The following is a 27,470-nucleotide window of genomic DNA, read 5'->3' on the forward strand; positions in this document are numbered from 1 at the left end:
TTAACGCATCTATAGATCCTCTTGTTTCAACTAAATAGCTTTTTAAGTACAGTATTAGTTTAAAAATACGGTTAAAGTTTGCGGAACAATCGCGCACTCATCGCTTTGGCACAACTACCGAAATTACAAGAGCTCCTCCGACAAAGCGTTTCCCATGGTCATTTTCGTGGCATCGTTTCGAAAACATTCCGGGTGTTGCGCGACAAAGGATCATTTTTTTCTCCCCCTACACGCATCCGAATGCGGTTATTACCGCCGCCATCATCGCTGCAAAACCTTTGAGAAAAAGTTAGGTCCGCCGCCGGCCGGCCAGCTTTATTGGTGCACCGGCAACAACATCCCGAGCACTCAACACTTGAACCTCAGTTGTCTGTCGGCTTCCGACCACGTCGGATGGTTAGAGGCCCCGGGGCCCCCGCTGCGCTCTCAGAGGGCCCTACACTTTGCTAGCGTGACCGCGAAATAATCGACAACAATTCGCGCCGGTAGTGCTTTTTTCTTTCTCACTCTATCGCATCATACCTGTGTGAATCTGTGCGCGCTTCGATAGGGGATTTTCAGCATTTTTTACAATAAACCCCTCCCCATTTTTTGTGTGAAGATTCAGGGTTAAAATGTGTAATTTTTCTCATCCATCAACAGACAGCCGGGTAATGAGAATGTAACGAGATGACCCTCGTAGCGTCTGTGAGATTGCTTTGAGAAAGTCTCGCGGAGCTAAAATGCTCGCTAATAATAACAATAGTGACAATTAGCGCTATTTTATCATACAGGTAGGTCTCTAAGTATCCGGCTAAAGTATGATAAAAATGTTTAACTTCAACGCCCATTTTTTAATATTCTTACAAATTTTATTTTTTCATACTAAACAAATTCATTTGTTTAATATGAAAAATCGTATTCGGTGAATCATCTCCGTCGTTTTTATTTATACTACTGGTCTAAAATAACAATAAATTTCAACCTTTAAAAATTGACAGGATACTTGAAATTCTTGGGGTTTTTTAGTCTTTACTTAGATTCCCTTGAAAAGATCACACTATATAAAATTGCTTCTTTTTATATAACATTATTTGATTTTCTAGCTTTTTTCTTTAAAAACTTGTCTCTATTTATAAAATGCTATCACAATGCTTTGTGAGATATTTAGATAATTGTATATTTACTTTTATTTAAATAATTTATAACAGAAAACATGTTTTATGATGACGAAATAAAAATAAAAGATTTATGTATTATATGTACATATATGTTATTTAGTGATTTTTTATATTTATGTTTGACAAGCAAACTGTAATTAATTTCTTAACTACATCTTAATCATTTTGAAATATATTATTTTTAATGGTAGATAGGCATTTGCAAATTTATTTAACTAAAAAAAAAAATTTTTTATTAGTTAAAGTTAACGATATTTTTATGAGAGACATAAAAAATCATATTATTTTATTTTTTTAAGTAAAATAAGATGTAATTTAAATACATATATGTCATACTTACAAATCCATTAAAACATAAGATTTTTTCTCTACCTGAAGTAACTTTCACTAACATACAGTCAAATAGATATAACGCGAATTAATTAATATAAACCATTAAGTTTAACTCATTCTTGTTTCTATTATATTTATATATTTTTTATGCATTTTTGATATTTTCTATGAACTGAAGTAGCTCATTATTAGAGATTTTTTTATACCTTCTATGTACAATATAGTATCAATCAATATGTCATTATGCACGACATTTTATTTTAATAATTCAATATTATATTTCTCTGTGTGGTTAGGAAAATCTAGGAAAACGTAATATGTGATAATCGATCAGAATTATAATTATATAATAATCACTAATTTTTATCTCCCAGACGCGATAGAAATAAAAACATTACGGTTCATATGGGATTTGAACTAAGTATTATATTTGCCTCCCATAGAAAAAAACTCACTGTTTCTACATATTTTTGTCTCTTTCAATGGGAGAGAACTATTTATTATTTCTTTAAATAATATTCATCGCGTTTTGAGACAGATTACATTTTTTGACACTACTTATTTCAGTTAAATTTATTTTCATAGCTGTATGAAATAAATTTTGCCATTACTAAAGCTTCAAAAATTCATGGATTATTCACTTTTTTTAGTTTGATATAAATCGGTACTGATCGAAACAAAAAAAAATTCTCATTACGCGGTTCATTTTATTCATTCATATCCTAATAAAAATTTAACATAATATGTTTAAAATGAATGAAACTTTCTTCAGGATATTTTTTCTTTAAAATTAAATTGTAGAATTATTAGTTTTCATGTAACAATACTGAAAAATATTTCAGTCAAATTAAATAGCCATATTTTTCTTTTCAGTTTTATTACATAGCACTAAAAATTAGAGCTTCCACTTTTCACATTTTACTTCTACTGTGAACAAAAACAATAACAAATTGCATTGCATGTGTATTTTTAGGTTAGAGTGTATCATTAGTGGATTTCGTTCAAAAATTTCACAACTTCCCACCTAGTGCTAGGTCTCGAGTAGTGCTTCGATGGCGATAACAGGTTTATGATGTGTCGACTTGAAAGACAGATTTGTCGAGAATAAAAAAAAGTAATAATAAATAAAACATAATTAATCACCGATCGAGTAGATAAGCGACTGGCTTGTCAGTGAATGTGATATTTATTGTGGATGTAAGAAGTTCCTTGAGAAATTTCTCAGCGGTCGATGGCGCACCATACCTAGGTACCGAGGGACTCGTTAATTAGCGGCGGAAAGGTGAGCAAAATAACTATATGTATATGCACACGCAAAATAGCCAGCTATTTAATGAAATGTTTTCAAAACGCATTGTGGACGTGAGAACGCATTGACAATATTCCTAAGCACTTGATTTATGCGCTATGTAGCATATGAAATAAAATACACCATCGATAAGATTTATGCATCGTTAAACGATAAGGAGAGATGATTTAGTGTGAATATTTTATGAGATTATATTGAATTTTATTACGATTTCACAAAAAACAGTTTGTGCTACTTGAGGTGTTTCGTGTTTATGTAAATATTTAATGCCAGTAATGGACATTTTATAGCTCTTTAATCGATTTAACGGATATAAAATCTATTGTAATATATTATTATACATATTTACATATGTGTATTTTGTTCGATATTCTATACCCTATAGCAGGGCTTCCCAAACTTTTTCAGCGACGGAACACTTGGCAAATCCGAAAATTTTGGCGGAACACTTAGCTTATTTTTTAGGCTGGGTAATTCATAATAAAATTAAACATGTTAATAAAGAAATGTTATTAAATGTATTTAATAAACATAAAAATACAAATAAATAAAACTCCTAAAGACTGATGATCTTGGGTTTTTAAATAACAATTTTTTTATATCAGGCACAATTTTGGTTAGTTGTACTTTCATATCTGCCGTGGCGTGGAGTCTATTTCTGTATTTTTTTTGTTGCAATATACTTAAAAAATCCCACTTCGCATAAATACGTCGTGAAAAACGGAAGTAAACAAACCAGAACTTGTTTTGACACCTTGGGGAACTCTTCAGTCAGACTCGCCCAGAAATTATTTAATGGCTGATATTTTTGTTTCAAATCAAAGTCATTAACTAAATTCTCATAATCCCTTAAGCCCACTGGTTTTACTGTTACGGAAAATAGATTCCGAACCCAGAAATCGTCCTTACTAGTTTTCGGAAAATATTCCGAAAGAGTTATTTTCAAGTAATATAGGTGTTCTAAAAATAATTGTGAAACTTTTTTATCTACTTGAAAATTCAATTCATTTAAGCATTCATATCCAAGACAGGAAAACAATCAGAATTATTAGATTCAACCGATAAAATCTGAAATTGTAATTTTTTATCAAAAGATTCAATTTTATCTCTCATATCAAAAATTGTAATACTTTTTTCTTGTAATTATAAGTTAACATCATTTCACTTTGTAAAAATATCCGCCAGATATGCAGATGTATCAACCAGGAGGATTTGTTAAAATTTTTATAAAATGATGTTGCAAATTATTTTGTGCTTTCAAGAAGACTAATAATTCATTTCGAAGTTCATAAAGTCTTAATAGTACTTTTCCTCTGGATAGCCATCTCACTTCAAAAAATGTAATAAAAGTGCTTCATGTTCACTACCCATTTCATCGCACAAAATTTTAAATAATCTGGATTGAAGTAGTCTAAATTTTACACAGTTTATCATTTTCACGGCTACTTCATAACATTTTTTAAATTTGTAGAATTTTTTTTAGTCAACAGTGCATGCATATGCAAAATACAGTGACTGCTAGTAGCATATGTAGTCACATAAATAAAATTCGTATAACAAGCACTAATATAGTGTGATTAATTAACAAAAAAAATATTGTTTAAATACGATCAAATTTTAAAGTTAAAAAAAACAACACCGACTTATGAAACTTTTCCCTCCAGATTTTATACACATCAATGTTGAATATTTAACACATATTTTCAAGCTTTTTTATCAAATTTATGAACAATTTTTATGTATTAGCAAGACTAACAATTTTTTTAATCTACTCTAAATTTTTGTGAAATATCTATTTAGGCTCCGCGGAACACCTATTTTGGATCCACGGAACACTGGTGTTCCGCGGAACATAGTTTGGGAAACCATGCCCTATAGCAACACCATCTTAGAAAGGGATTGCCATGAAAAACCTATGTATAATATTATATATTTAATACCCTTTTAAGATGGGTTCATTTTTAATGAAGAATGAATAATGCATTAAAATATATAATCAACACAAAAGTTTATGGGTTGAAAATTAATTAAAAATTTGATAATATGTACTATGTTTTAAATTAAATTATATTTTTACATAATGTACATTAACAGGGAATATATTATAGTGATTTTTCAGAAAGGAAAGTTTCTTTATAATGGTATTTGAAATATTGTTTTATATATATTATACATACATAATAAAGCTAAAAGCCTATTATTTGTATATAAATATAAAAGTGGTTAAAATCCTATATTGAACAGTTATAAAATTCTGTTCACAAATCAGATTATAACTGATAAGTTATTAAATATGATATTATTTTTTAAATAATTAGCGACTATTTCTTTTGCCACGAAAATAAAATATCTAACTTGATTTAGAAGTAAAAAACTTTTTTAGGTATTATAATTTTTTAATTATCTTTTATACATCATTATATAATTTTAATTGCTTTCAATTATTAACTATGATTCAAAGTTTACAAATTTAGCAATGCGTGGTTAGTTTTAAAATAGCTATTTTTAAATTTACAATAAATGTTCAGTTAATAATAAGTAAGTTTTCTAATACATATGATTCATTTTAACCATCCAAAATTATTTTTTTATACTATTTTCATACTTTAAAAACTATTTGAATATTTTTAGTTTTACTGTTTGATATTCGAACAGTTTATGTGTAATATATTTATTATTTTGTGTAATATATTTATTTATAGATAAATATTTTTATGAGCTAAAGTAGCTTATTATTAGAGATTATTTTATACTTGTGTGATTATGTAAATGTAATCTGTTATGATCGATTGGAATTTTAATTATTTTATAATTACCAATTCTGATCTCCCGGAAACGCAGAAATTGCTAAACACAAAGGTTCATATCGGACTTACCCAGGTCTTTCGGGTATTAGTCACCTATACCTCTGGTCCATCATACTAGTTTGTATATGATAATTAGGACACAACTCTTTTAACACTATACAGGACGCGAGTTTACATAGTTAACTTCACTAGATGACTACTTGTTTAAATAATTAATAAAAAAAACAATTTAAATATTTTTTGTATCCATGCATTCGAATACAAAAATAAATTACATATACATGGCACAAGGGTTGTTTCACTGTATAATAACTGTTGGTACACATGCTGTGTCGTCGGCCTATATATAATCATTTCATAAACAATATTTTTGAATAGTCAACATTCTATCGTCAAATTTAAATATTTTTTGAATGATTATATTTTGTATTCACTGTAAACTGTAGAACGGTACCAATAAAACAGAAAAGAGCTACTGATCTACTTTAATTAGTTCAATACTGATTCAAGGATAAATATTTCTGACAAAAGACCTTTAGGATAATAATAATCATTTTAATATGTTTAATATTTAATTAATTATTTTTAATGACCAGCACAATAGACTAATGGTATAGTCAGTGACTTTAAGAACTCAAATCCCATATTAGCCCCAGTGTTTTTCGATTTCTATAGTGTCTGAAATCAATGATTATTATATAATTATTATTCCGATCGATTATCACAGATTTTCCTGATCTCACGGATCAATAATTTAAAAAATGAACATGGTCGTGCATAGTGTTGTAAATATAATTATATATTATTAAAGCAAATATCACTAATTTACATACTGATTACAGACTGGTGTCTCACTTTTAACATACAGTGTTGATTCTGTTTATCCCATTGTAACGCATTGGGCTAAGACCTGTCATATAACAACGGAAGATTTACAATAAATAAATGTCCAACCATTTTATTACATTTTCTAAAAACTTGAGAACATCAAATTAATAAACTGTAATCCAAAAAAAATCTCAATATAAAGTTTTAAATTATTTTAAATATTATATATTTAGTCTTAGAGGCAAAATAGCGCTTATAGTCAAAAGGTACTGTGTTCAATTACCATTACATAAGCAATTTTTTATTAATAATAATAAAATCAGTATCAAAAAACACAAAAGTCATTGTCATTTCGCTGTAATGTATTAGACCAGTGCCTATCATGATGCAATGTTAGATTTGCAATATTAATAACAATAATAATAAAAATATTACAAAGGCGATCTAGAACAAATATTTGTATGAATTTTTGAGCAATATAATTTTTTATCTGCAAATTTTTCAAAACAAATATTTGTTGGCAGACGATTTTGTAACAACAGTTACACAGTAAACGTATGGGGTTTTTCTTCTGCATTCTAAGCAGGGAAGAATGGATATATTGAATCTAAAATTATGAGTTTGAATTTCCGTTCATATTCTAAATGTATTTAATATATTAAATTTATTTTTCGTGATTAATAAACTATGGAATTTCTGTTCTAGACAAGGAATGGGTCATCACGGAAGGTCTGTCCTGCTCGTGCTGGTCATCGCAGTTTCGTTCGCTGGTGCCGCGAAGAACCGCACAAAAAATCCGCTCAACAACGGATCTTGGTTGTAAGTTATCATATTTTTTTATTCTCTACTCTAAAAAATTGAGAAGCGCTGAAGGCTTCAATATCGCATTGCGGTCGATTGAATAGACACTTAATGGTTTCCAACACCGACCAACTTACATACACAGCACAGTTCGCATTTGAGAAACTCGATATTTTTGTTTAAGGGCAATTAACGTAAAACACTCGCTGTAAAGTGGCATATAAAAATATATTATCGTATAAAATATCAATTGTGTTGTGTACAATATAAACATTAGTTAACAATCAGTCTTCCGAATCTAACGTTACGTTTTGAAACAGCTCTGTTGAATTTAGTACTAGATCTGTATGTATTCCATATAATCTTAAATCATAGCTGATGTATTTGGATGCCTTTGATATGAATTTTAGTATCATGTGTGAATTTCCCGGTCCACCAAAAGTTAGAAAGCCTTCGCTGTCTGGCGTATCCTGGCAGATGAAGACCCTGAATTTGGTGATGTAGTAATTAGTCTCGTTAATGGAAGACTGAAATTCATAAAAGTAAATTTTGTATAGATCATAATATTACATATATATTGCATTCATATAATAAAAATTACACGTGGAATATTAACAGCAATTGAAGCATCCTGTCTTGGATACTTCCATGATTTAGTATCCACCAAAATTAATTCATCACCTGTGAACAGATATATTAATTAATACATGTTGCAGATGAACAGATGTGAATGAAAACTATTGTCTGTTGATTTGGGATTATAATATTAGATGCGTCATTCCCTTTGCAGTCTATCTTCGATAAGGAAAAATACGAAGTCTCGCAGTATTTTATTTTAAACCATATTAAATCAAAAAATGTTGTGTCTCCTCTCTGTTTTTTTCATAAATATCAGTTCTAGACAATTTTTGATATTATTAATAAAAATCATTAATTGTTAAATGTCTATCAAAACTATGATTTTTTAATAAGTTTGTCGGTGAAAATATACGGCGTACTACTGCTTTCTTCAAAACTTCTTCCTTAAAATTAATGACTCCGTTTGAATGTTTATAGACAGTTTCTTCTTTTGTATGGAATAATAAGATTAGAAACTGACATTGCTATTTTAATTACATAAAAAGTACAACAGTACTGCGACTGAAGTCTGGATAACGATAATATAGTCAACTGAATAAAAAACAGTTTTAATATTTACTGTTTGATCCATAATGAGTAATTTTTTTAATTTTACAGTAAAATATAGTATTTGCCGATTTATTTACTATCATAATAAAACAAATTTAAGGGATTTTAGAGTATCTAACTATAGAATTTGTTCTTAAAGATTGTATTTTTCAAAAAACTATCTTCAATGATTTTTTCAAAAACTAGCAATACCTACATCAATGAAGTGTAAGGTAGAAGATAACAATTTTTCGATTCAATAGATTCAAGAGTACGTTAATTTTATTATATTGATAAGATAATAAAGAATAAGGAGCTACAATAATATTTTAAAAATCATTAATGGTAGCTCTATTACGCTGTACTAAAACCGTGCAAACAAACGCAGTTTTTTGTGAAGTTATTGAACTTTCCTGATTGGTAAACTTAATGGTGAGAATATGTATATTCGACAGATCCCTTTTCACTTAAAGCAGTTTCAATTATCATGAGTGGCTCAATTTGATACAAATTAACTCGAAAGATCAATGCTCCTCTCATGGCCAACTTTATGATATAAAATAAATATGTACCTGCAATTCTAGATCCTTTCTTATATTCAAACATGTATGCGTTGATAGTCTGCAGCATGTCATCGAAAACATTCACGCTTTCGAATTTTGGCACATTGAATCTGCTCAGTCTCATTATTGACTGGTTAAACTTTGTCTCTGGTATTTTTAGAGAATCAGTCTCCAAAAATAGCAATTTTAAAACCACAATTGAAACTATGATTATACGCAACATTGCACTAGCTCTCAAACTGTCGGCGCGATTTATTTTCATGATCACATCACTGGATATAGTAAACTCTTAAGCAAACACGTCAGAATTGTTTAGATTGAGTAGCCAAACTAGCTTAGTCGGTGATTGACTGCGTTTTGCGAACTTTATCTAAATATTCGCTAGAGCTATCTCTAATCTCGAACGGACTCATCACGATATGTAATCGATACGAGATACGCGATAAGTCATGTATTTTTTTATTATTTTAGTAGGCAAAAGATATTTGTAAAATTGTAATGTACAATTAAATGTATACATGATTGTCTGTCTTAAATCATATACATTTCATCTATATACGCATATCTAAATTTGCAAAATTATTCTTCAAGATCATACTCAAAATATATTTATTAACTTTATTTCTAGGCGAATATCATTAATTTAAATGCGTGATTACCTTCTGATTTACATGACATGTATATTAATAATTAAACTTATTATAAGTTTATTTACTTCTTTTATCAATCAATACATTATACGTAAAATAATTTTATAATAAAGTCATTAGTCCACAGAAACAATCAATACCTACTAAGAAAATAATGAGACACCTGATCAGTCTGTAAATTAGTTACATATATTTTATGAATTAAAAACTATTATTACATCTTACAATCAGTAAATGTTAATATGCACGATATAGCTAGATTTTATTTAAATTATTCATTACGATATTCACCCGTGAGATTAGTAAAATCCTGGAAAACCTAATCTGTAATAGTCGATCGGAATTATAATTATATAATAATCACTAATTTTGATCTCCCAGGCACGATGGAAATTTAAAAACTCTACGGTTCATATAAGATTCGAACCTAGGTCTTTTGGATATTATTCTCCAACTATACTACTGGTTTTTCGAGCTGTAAAATATATCTATAGAATAAGTAACCGCTAATATCTTTACACAACTTTTCAATTTATATGCTGATAGTAGCTGTGAATCTAATTTGGTTCGAGAAAAAAATGTGCGACTAATGATTTTTAAATAGCAAAAGCGTGCAATGACTCGTGCTATCAAATAATGCCATTTTCAAGAGTTTGCTAACAAATTTAATTTCTTAGAGACCTTTGTTACAATATCTGTCAATCATTCAAAGTATAAAATCAGCATGAGTTAAAAAATAGACTTGTTTCATAAAAATGTACAGTGATTCTTTGTTCTAGAGATTTTTTTTATTTTAACCGTGTTACTAATTTAGAGAAAAACAGAGCACATTTACACTTATTGTGTCTCACGCAAAATACATACATATATAAATATGAATCACGCCACTTCTTCTCACCGTCATCCTTATAGAAACGTAAACCATTATGTATGTGGCTTTCCTGAGATACAAGATGGCGTGATTCGCTTTATCAATCGACCGATCGGACCGAAAGCTGTAAGATCGTGAAACGTCGAGACCTCATCACGTTTTCATGATATACAATTATTTGTAAAAAGAGGCGCAAAAGAGCAATCAGAGGGAGGCTGGAAGTGCAGAGAATAAAACCGGATAATCAGAGTCGATGTCTTTGCACGGCGGGCGGGGAATGATCAAAATGACATTTTGCTTCTTACTTATTAAATATATATATTTATTATAATATAAAATTAAAGATAAACGAGTAATAAAGTAAAACTTATCATTTTCCTTAAAAACATTAACTTTTTAAGGATCATGTTTATTCTTTACGATATAATAGGCGTTAACCTAATGCGGTACAACAAAGTAAATACTATCACTAGACTAAAATCAAAGCCTTTAAGTTAGACCGTTTTATTAAATACAGCTTAGAATCACTAAATGTTTGCATTTATTTTTAATTATTTATCATTATATGTATACCTGAGATTAAAAAATTTAGGAAAACATAATTTGTAATGAAATAATGCTTAATTAATAACCACTGGTTCACCAAATTATATCACTAGCTTATCATGATTTTTTAATTAATTGACAACAATGATATTATTTTATAGGCTCTAAGCTATCTAGGCCTCAGTCTTAGCAGCGTTGCGTTTGCAATTCGTGTAAAGGAGGAACCGATGCTGAAATTCATTGGCAATGTTTTTATTTGTATGTTTACATCGACAAACTCATTCCAAAAAGTGGAATAAAAAACTCGTTTTAATAGATTTTTAACGATCGATTTATGAACAATTTTAATGTGTCCAGAACTGTTCTTTGTGAAATGGCTATCAAAAGATTATGCTGTCGGAAACTCGATTTAATGCGCAGTAATTGAGTTGCGCAGAGTTTCATTAATTGAGAAAAATTATGGCACTTGATAGAGGAAATTGAGGCAATAAAGTAATAATGATCATAGTTGATTAGCAGTTATATAATAGTTTTTTTACGAATCGACAATTTTCACAAAGTAGTATTATATATATATCGAAGTTTTTAAAAGAGTTTAATTATAATTATTTAAAATATGAATGTTAATGTTTTTTATTATATAATATATGCGATTGCGGCTAAATTTATATTAATTTGCAATTCAATATGTTTGGGTTATTCAAAAAATAATTTAGCAGATGGTTGATGACGTGTGGCAATTATATACATTATTTTAATAAATTAATTTAATATGTATTGTAGTTACATGTTGATTGAAAATTATATGAGGCGCCGCCAGTCGTCGTTTTCTCGTCGAGGTCCACCAAAAAATCTGTTGCTCTCTGCTGCCGTCGCGCCAGTGTTACCTAGTTTTTACCCATAAACATTTAAAACTACTATATTCCTCGTGAGTTACATATTCAGACATTTAAGAGAGGGCTAAATTCCTAAATATAATAACTATAAAAGCCTGAACGCCTGTAGTCTCCCACACTCGAGTCATATATCAACTTTAATTTTGTTACTTTTATTATATCAATATTGTTGGTTAGGTTAGTTATTTTCAGTATATAAATTCCGAGTTCAATGGTTAATTTTGGAGAATTGTCACTTTATATATTTTTAATTTTTAATTTGCTTTAATGTTATAAAAACAATGTGATAATTTTTAATAAATATATCCAATTGTGAATTTCCAAAACTAAATTTATTTTTGCTCACATTATTGCTCAGAGATGTCACTAGGAAATATTTAAAATTATGCCAAATAATTATAACATAATTCTAGAATAAAATAAATATATAAAATTATCGATTAAGTTAGTTGTTCATTTAAAACGCATTTCTGGTATTTAATACATTGAATATTATTATTTTAGATTATCACTTAAGATTTTTATCTCTTGATATAAGTATAAGTATTCAATTGTGAAATTTTACATTTGCTATTTTGCGGTACATTTTAAATATAAATATCCCTCAAATATTTAAATGTGTAAATAACATTTTTATGTATTAATTTTGGTGTAGATAGTAGTTATCCCTTAGGACCCTGTTTATTTCAATGTATATATTACATGATTTATTTCTTCGAAAGTTAAGCAAGATTTTTTCGATTTACTTAAGTTGCTGCCAATGAGTATTTCCCTCACACATGAGTACCGCAGGGATCTAATCTGGATCCATTGCTCTTTATCAATGTTGCAATTAAAAACTCGCAATATTTACAATATAATGATGATCTAAAAATGTTTCAGAGTATTCGCATAAATTCGGGTTCACTCTCTTTAAAGTAATACCTGGAGTTGATGTGACGGTGTTTTATAGACAATTTTAGTATTTGTGTAACATTTTTCAGAACTCATTTTCCGATGAAATTCATTTACAGTTTAGGCGGAGATTTTTTAACTCGGTTTCGTTATGCAGAGCGCGTGTCAATTTAATAATTTATTAGCGATTCACATTTTGTACAATACGCTAGTCCGTAGCGTTTTAATATATGGCTCCATTGTTTGTAATCCAAGTGAAGCGAAGCACTCCTTGTGGCTGGGGAGAATTCAAAGAAAATTTCAAAGATATCTCTACAAGAAGTTACGGGTCATATCTGTATTTGTATCATTTGCTAAAAGCGTTGGATTACAATTCATGCATTATAGGCGTAGCATCTACTCAATGAAGCACTTTTGAAGTTGCTAAAGGACGGTGTCACAAACCGTCAATGCTCTTTTGATTGCGAGAAAGTACTGAGTAGAGAGTCGCCATCGCGTCCCTTATTCTTGCAAGGAAGTTAGCGCTTTAGAACGCTCCTCTTTCACGAACCATCCAGCTTCTCAACGATCTTGCCCAATATACACAATAATGTTTTCAAGTGAAAAAAAATGTGAGATGGATCTATTATTTTAGGTGTGCAAATATTTAATGGTATAATTTTTATTTATATAATGAATAATCGCATTAAGAATACTTGTCAAGTCATGATGGTCAGATTTGTAATAAAAAATAGAATAATAAATACTTTCATCTAGCATTGTCTCTTCCACCAGCTTCAGCTGATATAAATGTTTATAATAATTATTGATTCAAGTTATAAAATTTGTTCAGCTGTACTTTAAAATTCTAAAAAAAATATAAGTTCTTCACATTCCTTCAGACATTTTACTCTTTCCTTTCGCAGACTAAATGTTGCGTATTTTTTGTATAATTGTATGGTATTATGTATTTTTTAAATAGTGCTTTATTGAAAAGTGCCTAGGGAAAATGTATTCGGAGTTAACTGATGAAAATATAACTTTACCAAAAATACACATTCGTTGTAACATTTATATATTGAATGTAAATAAATAATGATAATTATGTAAATATATATATTACTACATATACAATAGAAAAGTTGAAATCATATAATTTTACTAGCACCTGCCAGATAATTTATATGTTCACTGGTAAAAATATATATCTACTAGTAAAAATCTATTCCGATATGATTTTACTGAAATTACATATTTAAAAAAATATTTCGGGATGGATTCGAGACTCTAGATTTTCTTTTAGGAATAAGCACATGAAACTGAATGTGTTATCTATTTATTTTGCTGCATTAAATCTAGTTGGCAAATTACCGATAATGCAAATTAATATAATTCAGCTGGTGCTGTTGTTGATTTTTCGTTATTTCTTTGCTTCTTCCTTAGGTATTCAATCTGAATTTTCAGATCGAATACCTAAATTTACTACTACTAATTTGCATTTATTGAATATTTCCTATATTTTTAAACGTGCAAAAAGCAATAAAGTCAACAATAATTTGAAAACAAATTTTAACACAAACAGAGCCGCGTCAAAAAACTACAATCTGTCTCTTTGAATAATAATGTGTATTGTGAATGTACTACCTAGAAAGTGGCTTCTTTTGAAGGCAATGTTCCGCTACATTTATTTATTGTATAATATGTATAAAAAGGGCTATAAAACTTATACCTGAAATACATGAGTATATGCATAGGTACATCTCAAAGAACTATAGATTAGTTCAGATTCATTATTTGAGGTCGATTTTCACCTTTTTTATAAATATATTATTGGTATGATTTTTCCAGAGTTGGACCCCTCAAGGACCTCGGGAATTTGTCCCCTCTCTCCCCCTTCTCGGCAGGCCTGTGTATGTCTATTATTTAATAAACTATCCGCAACTTATATGAAATTCAGCTCATACTGACAACACTTGACAAAACCGAAGTTTAAAAAATGGTAACATAAAACGAACCGTTCTGCCAAACGGGATTATCTGAATTATTTATAATGAAATCGTTCGGCAGGTCGTCGACTGAATAGTGGGATGACCGTTCGTATTAAAGCGTAAAATCGCAGTAACAAGGCGTTTCGATTAGGCACTTTTATGTCGATTGTATAATCTCACTACAGTGTTAATAATGAGCGACGCGAAGGCGAAGAGTTTGTTAGTAGCAATTTAATAACATTATCTTGCCTCGGTAAAAGCTTAGAGTTGCGATTCAGAAATGCCACGGACAGAGATTGGTCCGTCTTCTTATTATGTACGTATAATTTTGTATGGTAAAAAATATAAATAAAATAAAACACAATCGGTCGAGGTATCACGCTCGCTCTCGCAGGTGAATCAGGGGGATGAAACTATAATTGTATTTTGGTTTAGTTTTTTACTTAATTTTATATATGGTAAAAATCTTAATTAGTTCATTATAATTTATTCTATATATGTATTTGTTATATGTTGGGTATTCTACTTTTAAATTTAACTAAAGATCTAGAATGCAAGTTGTGTATTATTTTTTCATACTTATCTGATATACAATGTATAGTGGAGCGTTCAAGGTTAACCATTTCTGAATCAGGTTTTTTGATTGCCAATATTAAACACTGATGATTATATCAAGTCAGTAACACTTTTGATTCCTGCACTGTATTTGCATAATTAGTGTTATATAAAAAAAATCATTTGAATACTATTGCCATATAGTCTTATCCTTATTTTTATATATTAATTGTTCCTAAATTATAATATATTGGATATTTTAATGTCAAGAAAATATTCACTTATAATATGAAATAAGTTAATGTTATTTTTTCGGTAATAATATTTGGAATTTTCGATAGTTTTATATTAATCTGCTACAAAATTAAGAGCCACGATGAAATATAAAATTGATGTTTTGAAAAAAAACATTTACAACTTAAGTAAAATAAAATATAAAAATACAGTGAATTTAATGCTAATTACATTTAGCTGAAGCTTTGCTTTTGCATTTTCTGCTTATATTTAAATTTTAAGTTGTTTTAATCGCAATCTCCGAAACATGAGATAAGTGAGTTAGTGTGATTACGCGAAATATTTTTATAGATTTTTCTGTTATAAAAATGATTTTTTTAATTATTGCTAATTGAAAGCTATTATAATTTTTTTTGGATTAATGAAAAATGTGTATTGCATATGACATTAAATTAAAAAAAAGTAGTATTTATGGTTAAGATAAGCGCGCTCTTTCTATTAAACATCGGTTTAATTGTCGCAATGGCAGCAAGCCTTTTAGATATGTTTATTAAATTTAAGCTTTTTGTTCAGGTGTAAGCCTGGGTTTTTAACGCTACATTTTCACTCTACGTTACTGCCCTGTTTGTTTAAAGTTTGCCTACGTTTTATAAATATAATTTACTTTGTTTTATTCTGGTTTATTTTAATTTTCCACCTCTTTAAATATGTATTTGAGTTGCCAAAAGATTATTGCAATTTATTCGCGATTGGTTTAAGACTTAAAACAGTTTTTAAAAAACTGAATTGTCAGCGCTTATATACAAGATAAAGATAAACAACCCGAGCAAACTTCCCTGAGGAACTTCAGCTAAAATTTTACGATGTATCAAGTGTTCATTATTTACTGAAACAACAAAGTTTTTCATGTATAAGTAGTGCAATACCAGTAATACCGGAATTAAGGCAAAAATCGACTTTCGATACTATCGATATTAAAAAATGAAATACCAGTAGTATCAAAAAAAAACACACTTTTTTTAAAAGCGTTGATTTTATTTCTTGAAAATATGTCTATGACTTAGAACTACCAAAATGCCGATGTACATATTGCTTGAAAGCAGAAGAGGAGAATAAAATATCAGTTTTATCGGGGTGGGATATCAAAGTAAAATAATGTTATCCCTTTTAGTCCAGAATGCCGAAATATCGGACCACCTTACCTATGCAAAAATCCCACGGACCGATATTTAGGTGCAATTTTTTTTAACTTAATGCTCGATATGTTAACATAAAGGATTACATTTGCTTTATCTCAGACAATTATAACGGAACCTAGCAGTTTCTTGTACTTCTGTTATGTAACACACAAAACAGCGCTTCCGCAGCATGTCGGTCTATTTATTTATGATAGGGATGGCTGGCGAAGTAAAAATAAAAGCAGATATTGCATACACTAAATTATTTTTAATATTTAAACATTTGTATCATCATTCAGATATATGTTTACCTAAATAGTCAACGGAATATGCTTCTCTAAGCATATGCGTTAATGCAGTATTTACATCCAAATTTTTATTTTATAATATTTACATGAACGCTTATAACTTAAATTTAACTTTTTTTCCGTCGATAATACCGGTATTGAAAATCATGATATTATTGCAATCCCTATGTACTATATAAAAAAATATTGATATAAATTAAGTATTAATTAATTATAAGTATTTAAAAAAAAAATTATTTAAAAAAATTAAAAGTGGATTTTTAAATATGCATTAAACTCACAGCCCTGAGTTGCACACCTCTGGAATACGTGCGAGCTCACCTAAAGTGTTGCTTCGATGACTTTAATTAATGGTTGCTAACATCGCAATTTTTTTTAAGTGTACGGCAATTAAATAATTATAATAAAGCGGGTGTAAAAAAATCAGTTATTTTTTTTACAACCAACTGCCTAATGAAATCGACTCCGGTTGTCAATTTAAATGGATATTAACGGTCCGATTTACCGATAATCTTAAGAATGTATCGAATATCTATTATGTTATACACTTTGATCGATTACATATTTTTTTCTCGACTTCCGGACATTCTGACACATGCGATAAGTCTAATATTGAATTAAGTGTGTATTATATATCCATAACAATTTTACTGACTTACTCTAGCAGGTTTATATTGGTTTTTAATTGGATACGGCGCCGGCATCATCACCACAGTTTTTATCGACAAAGAACCATAATAGAGTAGATAAAACTCATTCAGTTAGACCCTTTGTTTTTTTTTATTTATTTTTTGGGTCATCCCTAAAAATTCCTCGATTAGAGGGTGTAGACTTGCACCGTTCGCTCTGTCGAAGGCAGATACGAATGTGAGATTCTTCGTTTGTCGAACTGGCCATAATTCTTCTATACGTGACCCTTTCCTGTTAATTGTAATTATTTGACCCAGTTGGCAGCAAGGAGTCGGTAATTAACCTTTATCTCGATTTAATTTACACGACTCAACACGACTTTTACCTCTGCGCTCTGCTAGTCCAACGGTGTTGAGACACAACATAGATATATGGACGTATTGATTTTGTACATTATAATTATCTGCACATTCTTAGAAGATGCACGTTTCGCAACATTGCAAACTTACGTGCAATTAATATATTTGATATCGTTTCTTATACACGTGTAAACATTGAGAAACCTTAGATAAGGCGAGATGACGCAGAGTCGAGGCAATATTTGCTATAAGTGTATTCATGACTTGATAAAAAAAAAATGCTTCCTGAATCACGTGAAAAAGTTTTTAAATAATAAATTATAATCAACTTCATACATAAACAGGTAATTACATGTGAAATTAATAATTTAATATCAGTGCTATCAGTATTCTTTGAAAATGGATTTTTATGACATTACGATTTAATATATTGTAGATTACATTTTTACATTTCATAAAAACATATTTGGCTTAAATAGAAGTGCAGTTAGGATGTCTTTTATTCACTGGTTTTAATTTTTATAGCGTTGTTAATGAGCACATGATATTTAGTCCAGTGTATATATAATAACTTATCTCTATATAAACGTCAGTTAATATGCTCTTGCCTTAGGACTTTCTTATATAAATGTGCTTATAAAAGATGTAGTGAAAGATCATACCTTGCTACTATTTATTTATTTTTCAAACGTCAATCAAGCAACAATATTCCTTAACAATTGTATGTAGTTTGTTATAAGAGTCGTCTTAATTTTTGATCGGCTTTAATATCCATTCATTCCTATACATTTCATACCAACTCCGCTTAATTTATTTACAGTTAAATATTATTGGTACCTAGATGTGATATTGTTTTTTCAGTATATAGTTTTTGAAAAAATAATTTCGGACACTTAAACTAGTATTTGTGTCGTGTTGTTTAATGACAAAAAATGCCTTTAAATAATATGGAAAATTTGTAATTTAAAACAATATATACGGAGATGCGTATTGTATGAATTTCATATGAAAAGGAACGCATCAGTTTTTACAAAAAATATTTATGTAATTTATTGATACATCTAAGATGTCAGACAATGCTAGAGATGGTTTAAGAAATTTAATCTGGCGTTTTTGATTTTATGGATGAGCCTCAAAGTAAACCACACAACTTGGGAGATTTTATTTTGTATATTTGTCTAATATTAATTCAAGTTAAAATTATAGCTTATACTTTCGTTACAATACTTGATATTCCGACCCTATAAATTTGTGCAATAAATTTACATTTAGTTTTTTATACGTGGTGGATTTGTACCATTGAAACCTTAAGTCATTTCTAAGCGATTTAAGGTGACGGCTTTGCTGGGCTAAATCTGACGATTAAAGTGTAAATGATGTTTATCTCCAGACTTCTGTGCTGTCATACCTAATCAAAATTCGCACTATGTCATCTGTGAAAGTTGCCGGTTCTAACTATTTTGTATTAATATCAAATATCCTAAAGTAAAACTTTAAATAAAGATCATTTTACATAAATGTATATAATATACACAAAGTAAGAAAATACAATAAGAAATAATTGTTTTGAGCACTTAACTCAAACATAAATAAATACACAATATATGATTTTGATTATAAATGTCATATTTAATTATTAATAACGATTAAATATTAAGTTGCAAAGTTTATATTTCTTAACGTTTCTTAATGGTTCAATATAAACCACTTTTTAAATCGTTATGTTTTTACCAAAATATGATGGTGTAAAATTTTTTATGGGTAATAAAGTATAACTGCCGTAGTTTTACTCCGATTTCCTTGTGAATATTTTAGCTTAGGTCGTAAACCAACCTGATGCGTAATGGAGAATAAGAAAAAAATCATAGCTTCATTAAAAAAATATAAATATCAAAAATTGTAAGATATATTTACTAAAAAAATATATACAAATCAACCTGATTCTTTCAGCCAATGTCAGGAAATGTTTTAAAACATTAGTCGTATTGTAACTCCATGTGTAATTAATAATTAATGAAAATGATAATGGATTTTATAAATGTTGTATTATTGAAATTTAATGCTATGAATCCAAACTAAATTGAATTAAATTAACAATAAAATTTGTAAAGCATAGGAGTTAAATTGAATACTTTTAACGATGATACAAAATACGTGGGTAATACAAAACACAATCGACTGAAACGAATTTTTTAATTTTCCGATTTTTCCTTCAAATTTAAAGAAAAAATTGTTTTTAACAAAGAACGATTTAGCTACTGATCCATTTCGAATAATTTATTTAACATTTTTAGATTATATATACACATACTATGTACATAGGTAATAATAAAAACACGTGATATCCTTCAAATAATCTTAATTGAAAATATTATCTTAGAAATGCGCATATCTTAGTAAATATTTACGATCTCGTCCGAGGAGACTTCTAGTGTTACTTTCGTATAAATATTTTAAAGCAATCCAAACAAGGTTTTAATACAGGAATTACATGCTCCGTAGAGTAGTGATTCAACGCTGATTCACTAAAACGTTACAAAAAATATATATTTTAACAAAGGCGTTAAATATTACTTTAAAATGTATAATTCCATTGAAAAAATATATTTGTTGAATAAATAAAGTAGCGTTACGATACTGATACCGATATCAAATCTAGACTGTAAAGTAAACATAATTTAATGGTCTGATAAAAAAACTATGCACTTAAATTGCGCTCGCTTTGAGGAGTTTCAGTATTTCAGTATTCAGAGCGCAGTCAAGATGGCTCTGAAAGTTAGGATTTTTTTCGCTGCTCTGCTGGTGGCCGTTCTTTGTCAATGGTCTTTTGTTGATTCGTTTGGACCACCGATGGTGGCGAATGGCTCTCCTGGTGCTAATGTGAATCGCGCTGCTAACGGCTCTCACCATTTTGTCTTGGGCGCGGTTCGTCCCGGTGATTTTCAACTGATGAGGGAGATTGTAACGAGGTCTTCGGGTTGGTTCAGGACTCAATCCGTCAACATCAGCTATCCGGGGAACAACACACGATCCTTTTTCACTATTTCGGCGATCATGGCTTATGACCAGATGATCAACGGCAAAGGTGGTTTCGCTACGCTGAAGAACGGAGGAGTCGGATATAAGAATATGACCCTTAATCTCAAATCACAGAGGGGATACGGACTCAATTTCATCGTTGAAGTTTGGGGAAACTATTATTAAATCATTATGTATACATATGAATTTTAAATAAAAATATTTAGATAATATTATAATATATTGTTTTATTTACTAAACCTCATTACAAAAAAATCTGTTTTTTAGTTTAATTAACATTAAAAATCTTGTTTGCTCTTAAACAGTACCTCAATAGTGAAAGTGAAAAAAGCTAGTCTATGCTAATTTCTTCTGTAAAGTAGATGCATCGCCTTTTTAGTGTACTTGCTGACTATATCTAGTAACACATACGAAGATACTATAATAACGCTCCTATAGTCATCTTTGATAATAATTTTTAAGAAAAATGTTGCTGTGATAACAGAGGTAAAAATATATTAGACATTAAGTCAAGGCTCTAAAATGGAAGTTGATATATTTAATGCATGACGTACTGAAAGCGATTCACCCACATCTATGTATATAATCTAAAATAGTATTTTCTGTAACAAGACTGATTGACCGCAGCAGTATCGATTACCTTTCTTAAGAGTATGAAAATATCAAGGCAAGTCATTTTTAGTGATATTTCTGCAAATTATCATTGACCATAAAAATTCAATGTGTTAGCAAGCCTTCGTGTCTTAATGTACTTATGTTATTCCGCAGATATGAAGGACGAGATATGATAAACTATTGTACAAAACCTGTTATCGTTCCCAAATCTTATTTATTATAATATATGGTTGTCGTTTGCAGTTATATGGGAATGCATGGCTTCGAGACGTGGACTTCGCAGCCTCTCGATCAGAACGGAGTAGCCGTGGCATCTAAGAGCGCCTGTTCTACAATCCCAGGACTTTCAGCGGGACAAAGACGCATTTGTCTCCTCTACAAAGACCACATGCCAGCATTAGCGAGCGGTGCTAAAGACGCTATCGCTGAATGCCAACATCAGTTCCGCCATCGTCGCTGGAATTGCAGCATCACAAACGACACGACCGTTTTCGGACCCGTGACTAAGTTGGGTATGCAATTTTTTTATAAATAATAAAACATTTATTATGCGTCAATGGCATATTTATGAGCTTCGACGCGTGCAACAGATGTGCTCAACAAATTAGATCCAGTTGACTCATACACCTGGATCGAACTAATTTATACTTTTTATTAAAAATGATTTTAATGGTTAATATTAATTTAAATAATAATTAAAAACAAATTCAATTATGTAAATATAATCAGCAAAAAAAGTTCCTAAAAAAATCGGATCTACGCCCAATTTTTTTGCACAAGTTTGAAATTTAATAATCCATGAAAACAGACTAATTATTTTTTATACTGATTTTTATGCTAAAATAATAAAAGCATTTATCAAAGAAATGCGTTGCATTGATTAGATAATATGTTTTACATTAAATTTAATTAAAATGAAAAACCATGTTGATTTATTACTTAATTATATATGTACCTTTTATGTATGCATAAAAAATAATTTAAGACTATTATATATTTTTTTTTGTTATCTGTCTTTTCATCCTGACATTCAGCAAAACTTCTATTACTAAATCTGACATGGGTAAATTCATCAGCGATTCATCAGGACACGGACAAGCATAAATCAAATATTTTCTCTTTAATCTTCCAGTCGATATTTTCATGATCATTTTTTTAGCCAATTTGTTGCGATGTTTTTCTTGTTTTTCCTTGTATTTCCGCATTGAAATTTAATTTTCAAATCTTTGTGAATAAGAAAGTTTGTGACATTCCGCGGAGCATCCAATATGTTTGATTGCTTGCTGATCCTCTGAGTTAAATACCGTCATAGCTGGATTTAAATGAAGAGAGACTTGAATAATCGTTATTTTTTTAATTTTATAAAATATACATAATGCTGTGTGAACTATACTTATTGATCAGGGATGTATTTCCGAAATGTCCAAAACAAATTTACAGCGGATATAAGAGTGACTTTCGACAAATATAAAGAATGCCACGTTTATTCGATTCGCGACTGTCAGTCAACTATTAGTAAATGGATAATTAATATATAATAGATAAAAAGACATTTTTTATCTATAATAATTATCCATGTTATCTAATTATAGTAAAAGCACCACAAAAACTGATATATCTGATGCAGATACTACAATATATTATGTCGCCAACAAAAAACAGCATTTGTGTTACATTACCAGATTTAATATATAATCTCACATAAAGAAAAAATATTTTATAATAAAATAATAACCAATGCTACGTGTTTATATAATCCCTACTTTTGTTATTATAAGCATCATTACCATAAATAATACATATGTATAAAATAATATAGTTTTTAATTGTGATGTAGGAAGTCGCGAATCTGCTTTCACCCATGCGATGCTGGCAGCTGGAGCGTCCTTGTGGATTGCAAGATCTTGCCGAGATGGTCGCCTGTCTTCTTGCGGGTGCTCGAAAGCGCCTCGTCCTAGAGATCTTCATCGAGATTGGCTGTGGGGGGGCTGCGGAGACAACTTAGAATACGGCTACAAGTAAGTCTACACCATATACACACATACCTACACGTCTCTACTATAAACCATAAAACGTTACATGAAATTAAGTCAAGTGTGTACATATTTCCAATTTCACTTCTCGAGTACGCATGTCCTGTCAGGACCATTCAAACCATAAACCATTCGCTCCCCAAAACAATTTATTTGACCAATCGCTGTTATGATTAGAGATGCAAGTTGAGCTCATTCAGGTTTCTGCGTTATCATTTTAATAAGCGATCCCCCCCATGTTGTATAATGCATCCTATCTTTATGCAATCGTTAAAAAGGGACGTTTCATTATCAAGATCGATTCCCTTCGTTTGAGCTATTATACAGCATAAAACCGGCCTTCCCTTACATTTTTTTGATACGGCTATCCCCTCCGTGATGATAAATATTATCTCGCGCATAATTAGTTGAATTCTGTTAAATATACGAGGGGTGTAAATCATATATGTGTATAAACAATTTCTTATTTGAAGTCACGGTATCTAGTTTCTCCTTTTTGCCAAGTTATTTTTGAATATGTAACTAAAAATTTTGCAGCTACAATTTAATATTTTTATTGCCACAATGCCTGGGTCCGATTCTGGTGCGTCTTTAGTTCCGCTACCCCCATGCCGCGATATTCCCATAGAATTCTATTAAATGTTGTTGATGCGTGGATAACGCATTTATGAGTGACTGCCTATTCTATGGAGCTTTGTTAAAAGGCCACGTTTGCTATTACAAATTAGGGTATGCGACGAATGGCCCTTTATCAATCGCCAAAACCGGGGGCCATTGTGCGTTCGATGTCATGTTAAATAATTACACGTATAAATGTACCATTTCAGTTGTAATAAAAATTACGAGTTAACCCTTATTGCCGCAATAAATTTTTCTCTTTTCTTATAATCAAATATCCGGCCTTATCCAATTTATAAATGTTACATTGGAGGTTATTTATGTACAAATGTTTGTTCCTTTTTATTTCATTCAATTAAAAAAATACATTTCATACTTCTTGCAATAATTTAAGGTGAAAATACGAAGGAAATACATTACATAATTTTAGCATGTTAATCGAAATCGATATCATTCCTTCAACGATTGTCATTAAAAAACAATATTTTTTATAATAAACTAGATAGTGAATTTATTATTATTCTGCTCTGAGATGCTAGGGGAGTGAAACTAAGTGTTTAAGAATGTGAGAGACGGGTAAAAAGATAATCGAATATTACCCTCTTTGATGCTACTTTAATACTAAAATATAATAGAAGACAACATTATGTGTGATTTGATCTCGCATGTTTCTCCATAGTTTGCCCTTCGACATTACACTATGTTTTAAAAATATGATAGCTATCCTTACCGATAGTACTATGCACTTGTAATATAAGAGGAGGATCAAAGTATATTCAAACCGAATTTTGGTCAATAAGAGAGCGCAAAAATAATTCACTATAATCATCACTTCTAATAATCACTTCTCAGAAGGCAAAAATTCACGTCAAAAGCAATAAAATCGTGTCGGCGCCGTCTCAGTGGGAACGCTTGGTTCGTTCCCACTGAGACGGTACGCTTTTATTGGTTTTAACGTGGATTTTTTACTTCTGAGAAGGTAAAATTGTTTTATGCGTTCTCCTATTAGGCAAAATTCGATTTATATGTACTTTATTCAATTCTCAATCATAATATTGATATAAAAAGTCGAAATATAAACGCTTTGTAATCGAGCGTTTTCACTGTGAATGCAAGATTTTATTGCTTTTGCCCTGGACTAGAAATATACTATATAGCAACACCAAAAACGACTAATTTTCAGATAAATATATGTCGGATAATTTTTGCAACAATATTAAAACGAGATTTAAGTTCGCTGACAGGCAAATCTTATGGCATAAATCTGTGAAAAGCCCCCATACATTTTTGCAATTTTATCTAATTATTACTATAGTTCTTATTGTAGTTAAGAAAATTTTAAACATTTGTTTCGACCTCTAAAGCTTATAAAAAAGCATACATATTTTCAAAAATCTAGCACAAATCCACCTTTTTTGTTATGCAGAGGTTGTAAAACATTAAAAAGTATTGATGCAAATTTAATTCTTAACAAAAAAAGTTACTATAAAAATTTTCAATAAATCAGTATTTTTTTAAGTAATGCGAATTTTCGATTTAGCTCTTTTCTTAATAAGTAATTCTCGAGAAGAAATAATTACCTATACATATATGCATAACTTTCTTACTTATGAATATTGACGGTAGAGATAGCGCTCTATTTACTGTGATTTCTGAATCAAGTATAATGTTACAATAAAAAATATTATTAATTTTGACAAGTAGTGATTTTTTTAAATATATTTTTAAATCGCAGGGATTATATAATACAATGAGATATAAAAGAACTTACTTTTTTTAGAAAGAATAATTAGGAAACAATTAAATAAATAGGAATACAAACATCATTGTTTTTTATACACGTGAGTTATAGGAATAGTTAATCAAAGAAATTTTTTTAGGCTGAAAATATATTAATACAGAGCTATCTATCGGCGTAGGCTCGAACTAAAAAAATATATATTCCCCACATTTTGTCGTCTCCTTTTTGTTATTTACTTCGTTTCGATTCATGTTTTGCGTTTGTTTTTTTTATTGCTTCCCATCGAATAGAAATAGGGCCATGTAAAAACAAAATAATAAAAAAACAGGTCAGAGGTGAAACAATTACCAGGGCGCTACGAGTCGTAAGCGGTTTGGTGAGCGTTAAAAGGCCTACGTGAATTTTCCGTGCGTGCGTTCTCCAGGGGCGAGCCACCCCTCGATTCTCGTGCTGCCCGGGTGGTTTTTCACGCTAGGAAAGGGCTTCAATTTTACATTTCAGTAAAAAGGCTGAAAATTTTCCACGCCCGCTAAGAAACGCACCCCCGATTGTCCTTTTATTGCCTACGTCGTTCCTCTGCAAAACAAAAGCCGCTGAATCGAACCCTCTGAAAAATTTCAGGCACCCTGAAAAAACACGTTTCTTATACGTAGTATGTACACGCAACCTGCGGATGAAAAAACAGGCGACGGATGAAGTAACTCTGGCGGGTTTTGGAATTTTCAGCGAAAGAAGCGAATCCGATTGGGGTAACATAAAAGGAATGTGCGAGTTTTCCGTATAGAATTTTCATGAAAAACACGATTTTCACGTTATGCCCGTTCACGGGAAAGCTCAAAGTCGTTTTCCACGGCATGAAATTGTAGCAGAGCCGCAGCAAGAGTGAGTGGTATCGGAAAACTCGCACCCTCCGTCGACGTAGCGCTTGACGTAGGTCATGGAAAACCTTATCGGAATAGGGTGATGGTGAAGTTTATATATACTTATGAAAATAAGTATTTTATTTAAAAATAATAATACAACAATTGCATCATTTATTGATTGAAAAGAAATTCTATAGAACTACGTACTTATTAAGAAGATTTCGTGAAAATTGCAGAAGGAAAAATTTAATGTAGTGTTGAATATCATCAAACCTCTATATATATTATTTTATTTTATTTACATGTATATGTGTATATGAGATAATAAAATGTAATGCCATGATAACTGCCATAGTTTTGATCAAACCATCATGAAACTTATTCTAAAAATGTTTGTATCGTATATACATAGTATATTTTTTATTCTGATCTGCCATCATGTTTTAAAATAGCAGTTATTAAAACAAGCACAGTAGAAAAAAAAATGGAAAGCGGATGAAAACGT

General features: G+C 30.1%; 3 protein-coding genes across 8 annotated transcripts in view; 2 read left to right on the forward strand and 1 right to left on the reverse strand.

Moving 5' to 3' along the window:
- Nucleotides 1–323: 323 nt before the first annotated feature.
- The window catches only part of LOC148236782 (protein Wnt-5b-like), a 48,275-nt gene continuing 21,128 nt past the window's right edge, over nt 324–27,470 (forward strand). The window contains exons 1-6 of one of the 6 annotated variants that reach the window (XM_088182042.1): nt 325–485; nt 643–773; nt 2,467–2,775; nt 7,143–7,256; nt 21,954–22,222; nt 23,548–23,728. In XM_088182042.1, coding sequence (XP_088038168.1) covers nt 7,150–7,256; nt 21,954–22,222; nt 23,548–23,728 — 557 coding nt within the window. In that variant the 5' untranslated portion in view covers nt 325–485; nt 643–773; nt 2,467–2,775; nt 7,143–7,149. Of the gene's footprint in view, nt 774–2,466; nt 2,776–7,142; nt 7,257–21,953; nt 22,223–23,547; nt 23,729–27,470 lie in introns of all 6 variants that reach the window. The other 5 variants (XM_088182040.1, XM_088182043.1, XM_088182044.1 and 2 more) reach the window with 5 other exon arrangements.
- LOC148236783 (uncharacterized) lies at nt 7,458–9,322 on the reverse strand. The gene is made up of 3 exons (XM_088183244.1): nt 8,978–9,322; nt 7,840–7,919; nt 7,458–7,765 (listed from the first exon to the last, which is right to left on the reverse strand). Exons 1-3 carry the CDS (start codon nt 9,228–9,230, stop codon nt 7,523–7,525), a joined length of 576 nt encoding a protein of 191 aa, XP_088039370.1. The 5' UTR covers nt 9,231–9,322; the 3' UTR covers nt 7,458–7,522.
- LOC148236784 (putative salivary secreted peptide) lies at nt 20,775–21,313 on the forward strand. The gene has a single exon (XM_088182210.1). It carries the CDS (start codon nt 20,820–20,822, stop codon nt 21,258–21,260), a length of 441 nt encoding a protein of 146 aa, XP_088038336.1. The 5' UTR covers nt 20,775–20,819; the 3' UTR covers nt 21,261–21,313.

The sequence above is a fragment of the Plectrocnemia conspersa genome, unplaced genomic scaffold (assembly GCF_051122295.1).
Source record: "Plectrocnemia conspersa isolate PC_06_02 unplaced genomic scaffold, ASM5112229v1 ptg000003l, whole genome shotgun sequence".
NCBI classification, from domain to species: domain Eukaryota; kingdom Metazoa; phylum Arthropoda; class Insecta; order Trichoptera; family Polycentropodidae; genus Plectrocnemia; species Plectrocnemia conspersa.

Coding starts and splice junctions, on each gene's coding strand:
- LOC148236783 (XM_088183244.1), bottom strand. CDS start 9,230: ATGAAAATAAATCGCGCCGACAGTTTGAGAGCTAGTGCAATGTTGCGT. Junction 7,920..8,977: donor GAAAGGATCTAGAATTGCAG/GTACATATTTAT, acceptor ATCTGTTCACAG/GTGATGAATTAATTTTGGTG. Junction 7,766..7,839: donor TTGCTGTTAATATTCCACGT/GTAATTTTTATT, acceptor TATGAATTTCAG/TCTTCCATTAACGAGACTAA.
- LOC148236784 (XM_088182210.1), top strand. CDS start 20,820: ATGGCTCTGAAAGTTAGGATTTTTTTCGCTGCTCTGCTGGTGGCCGTT.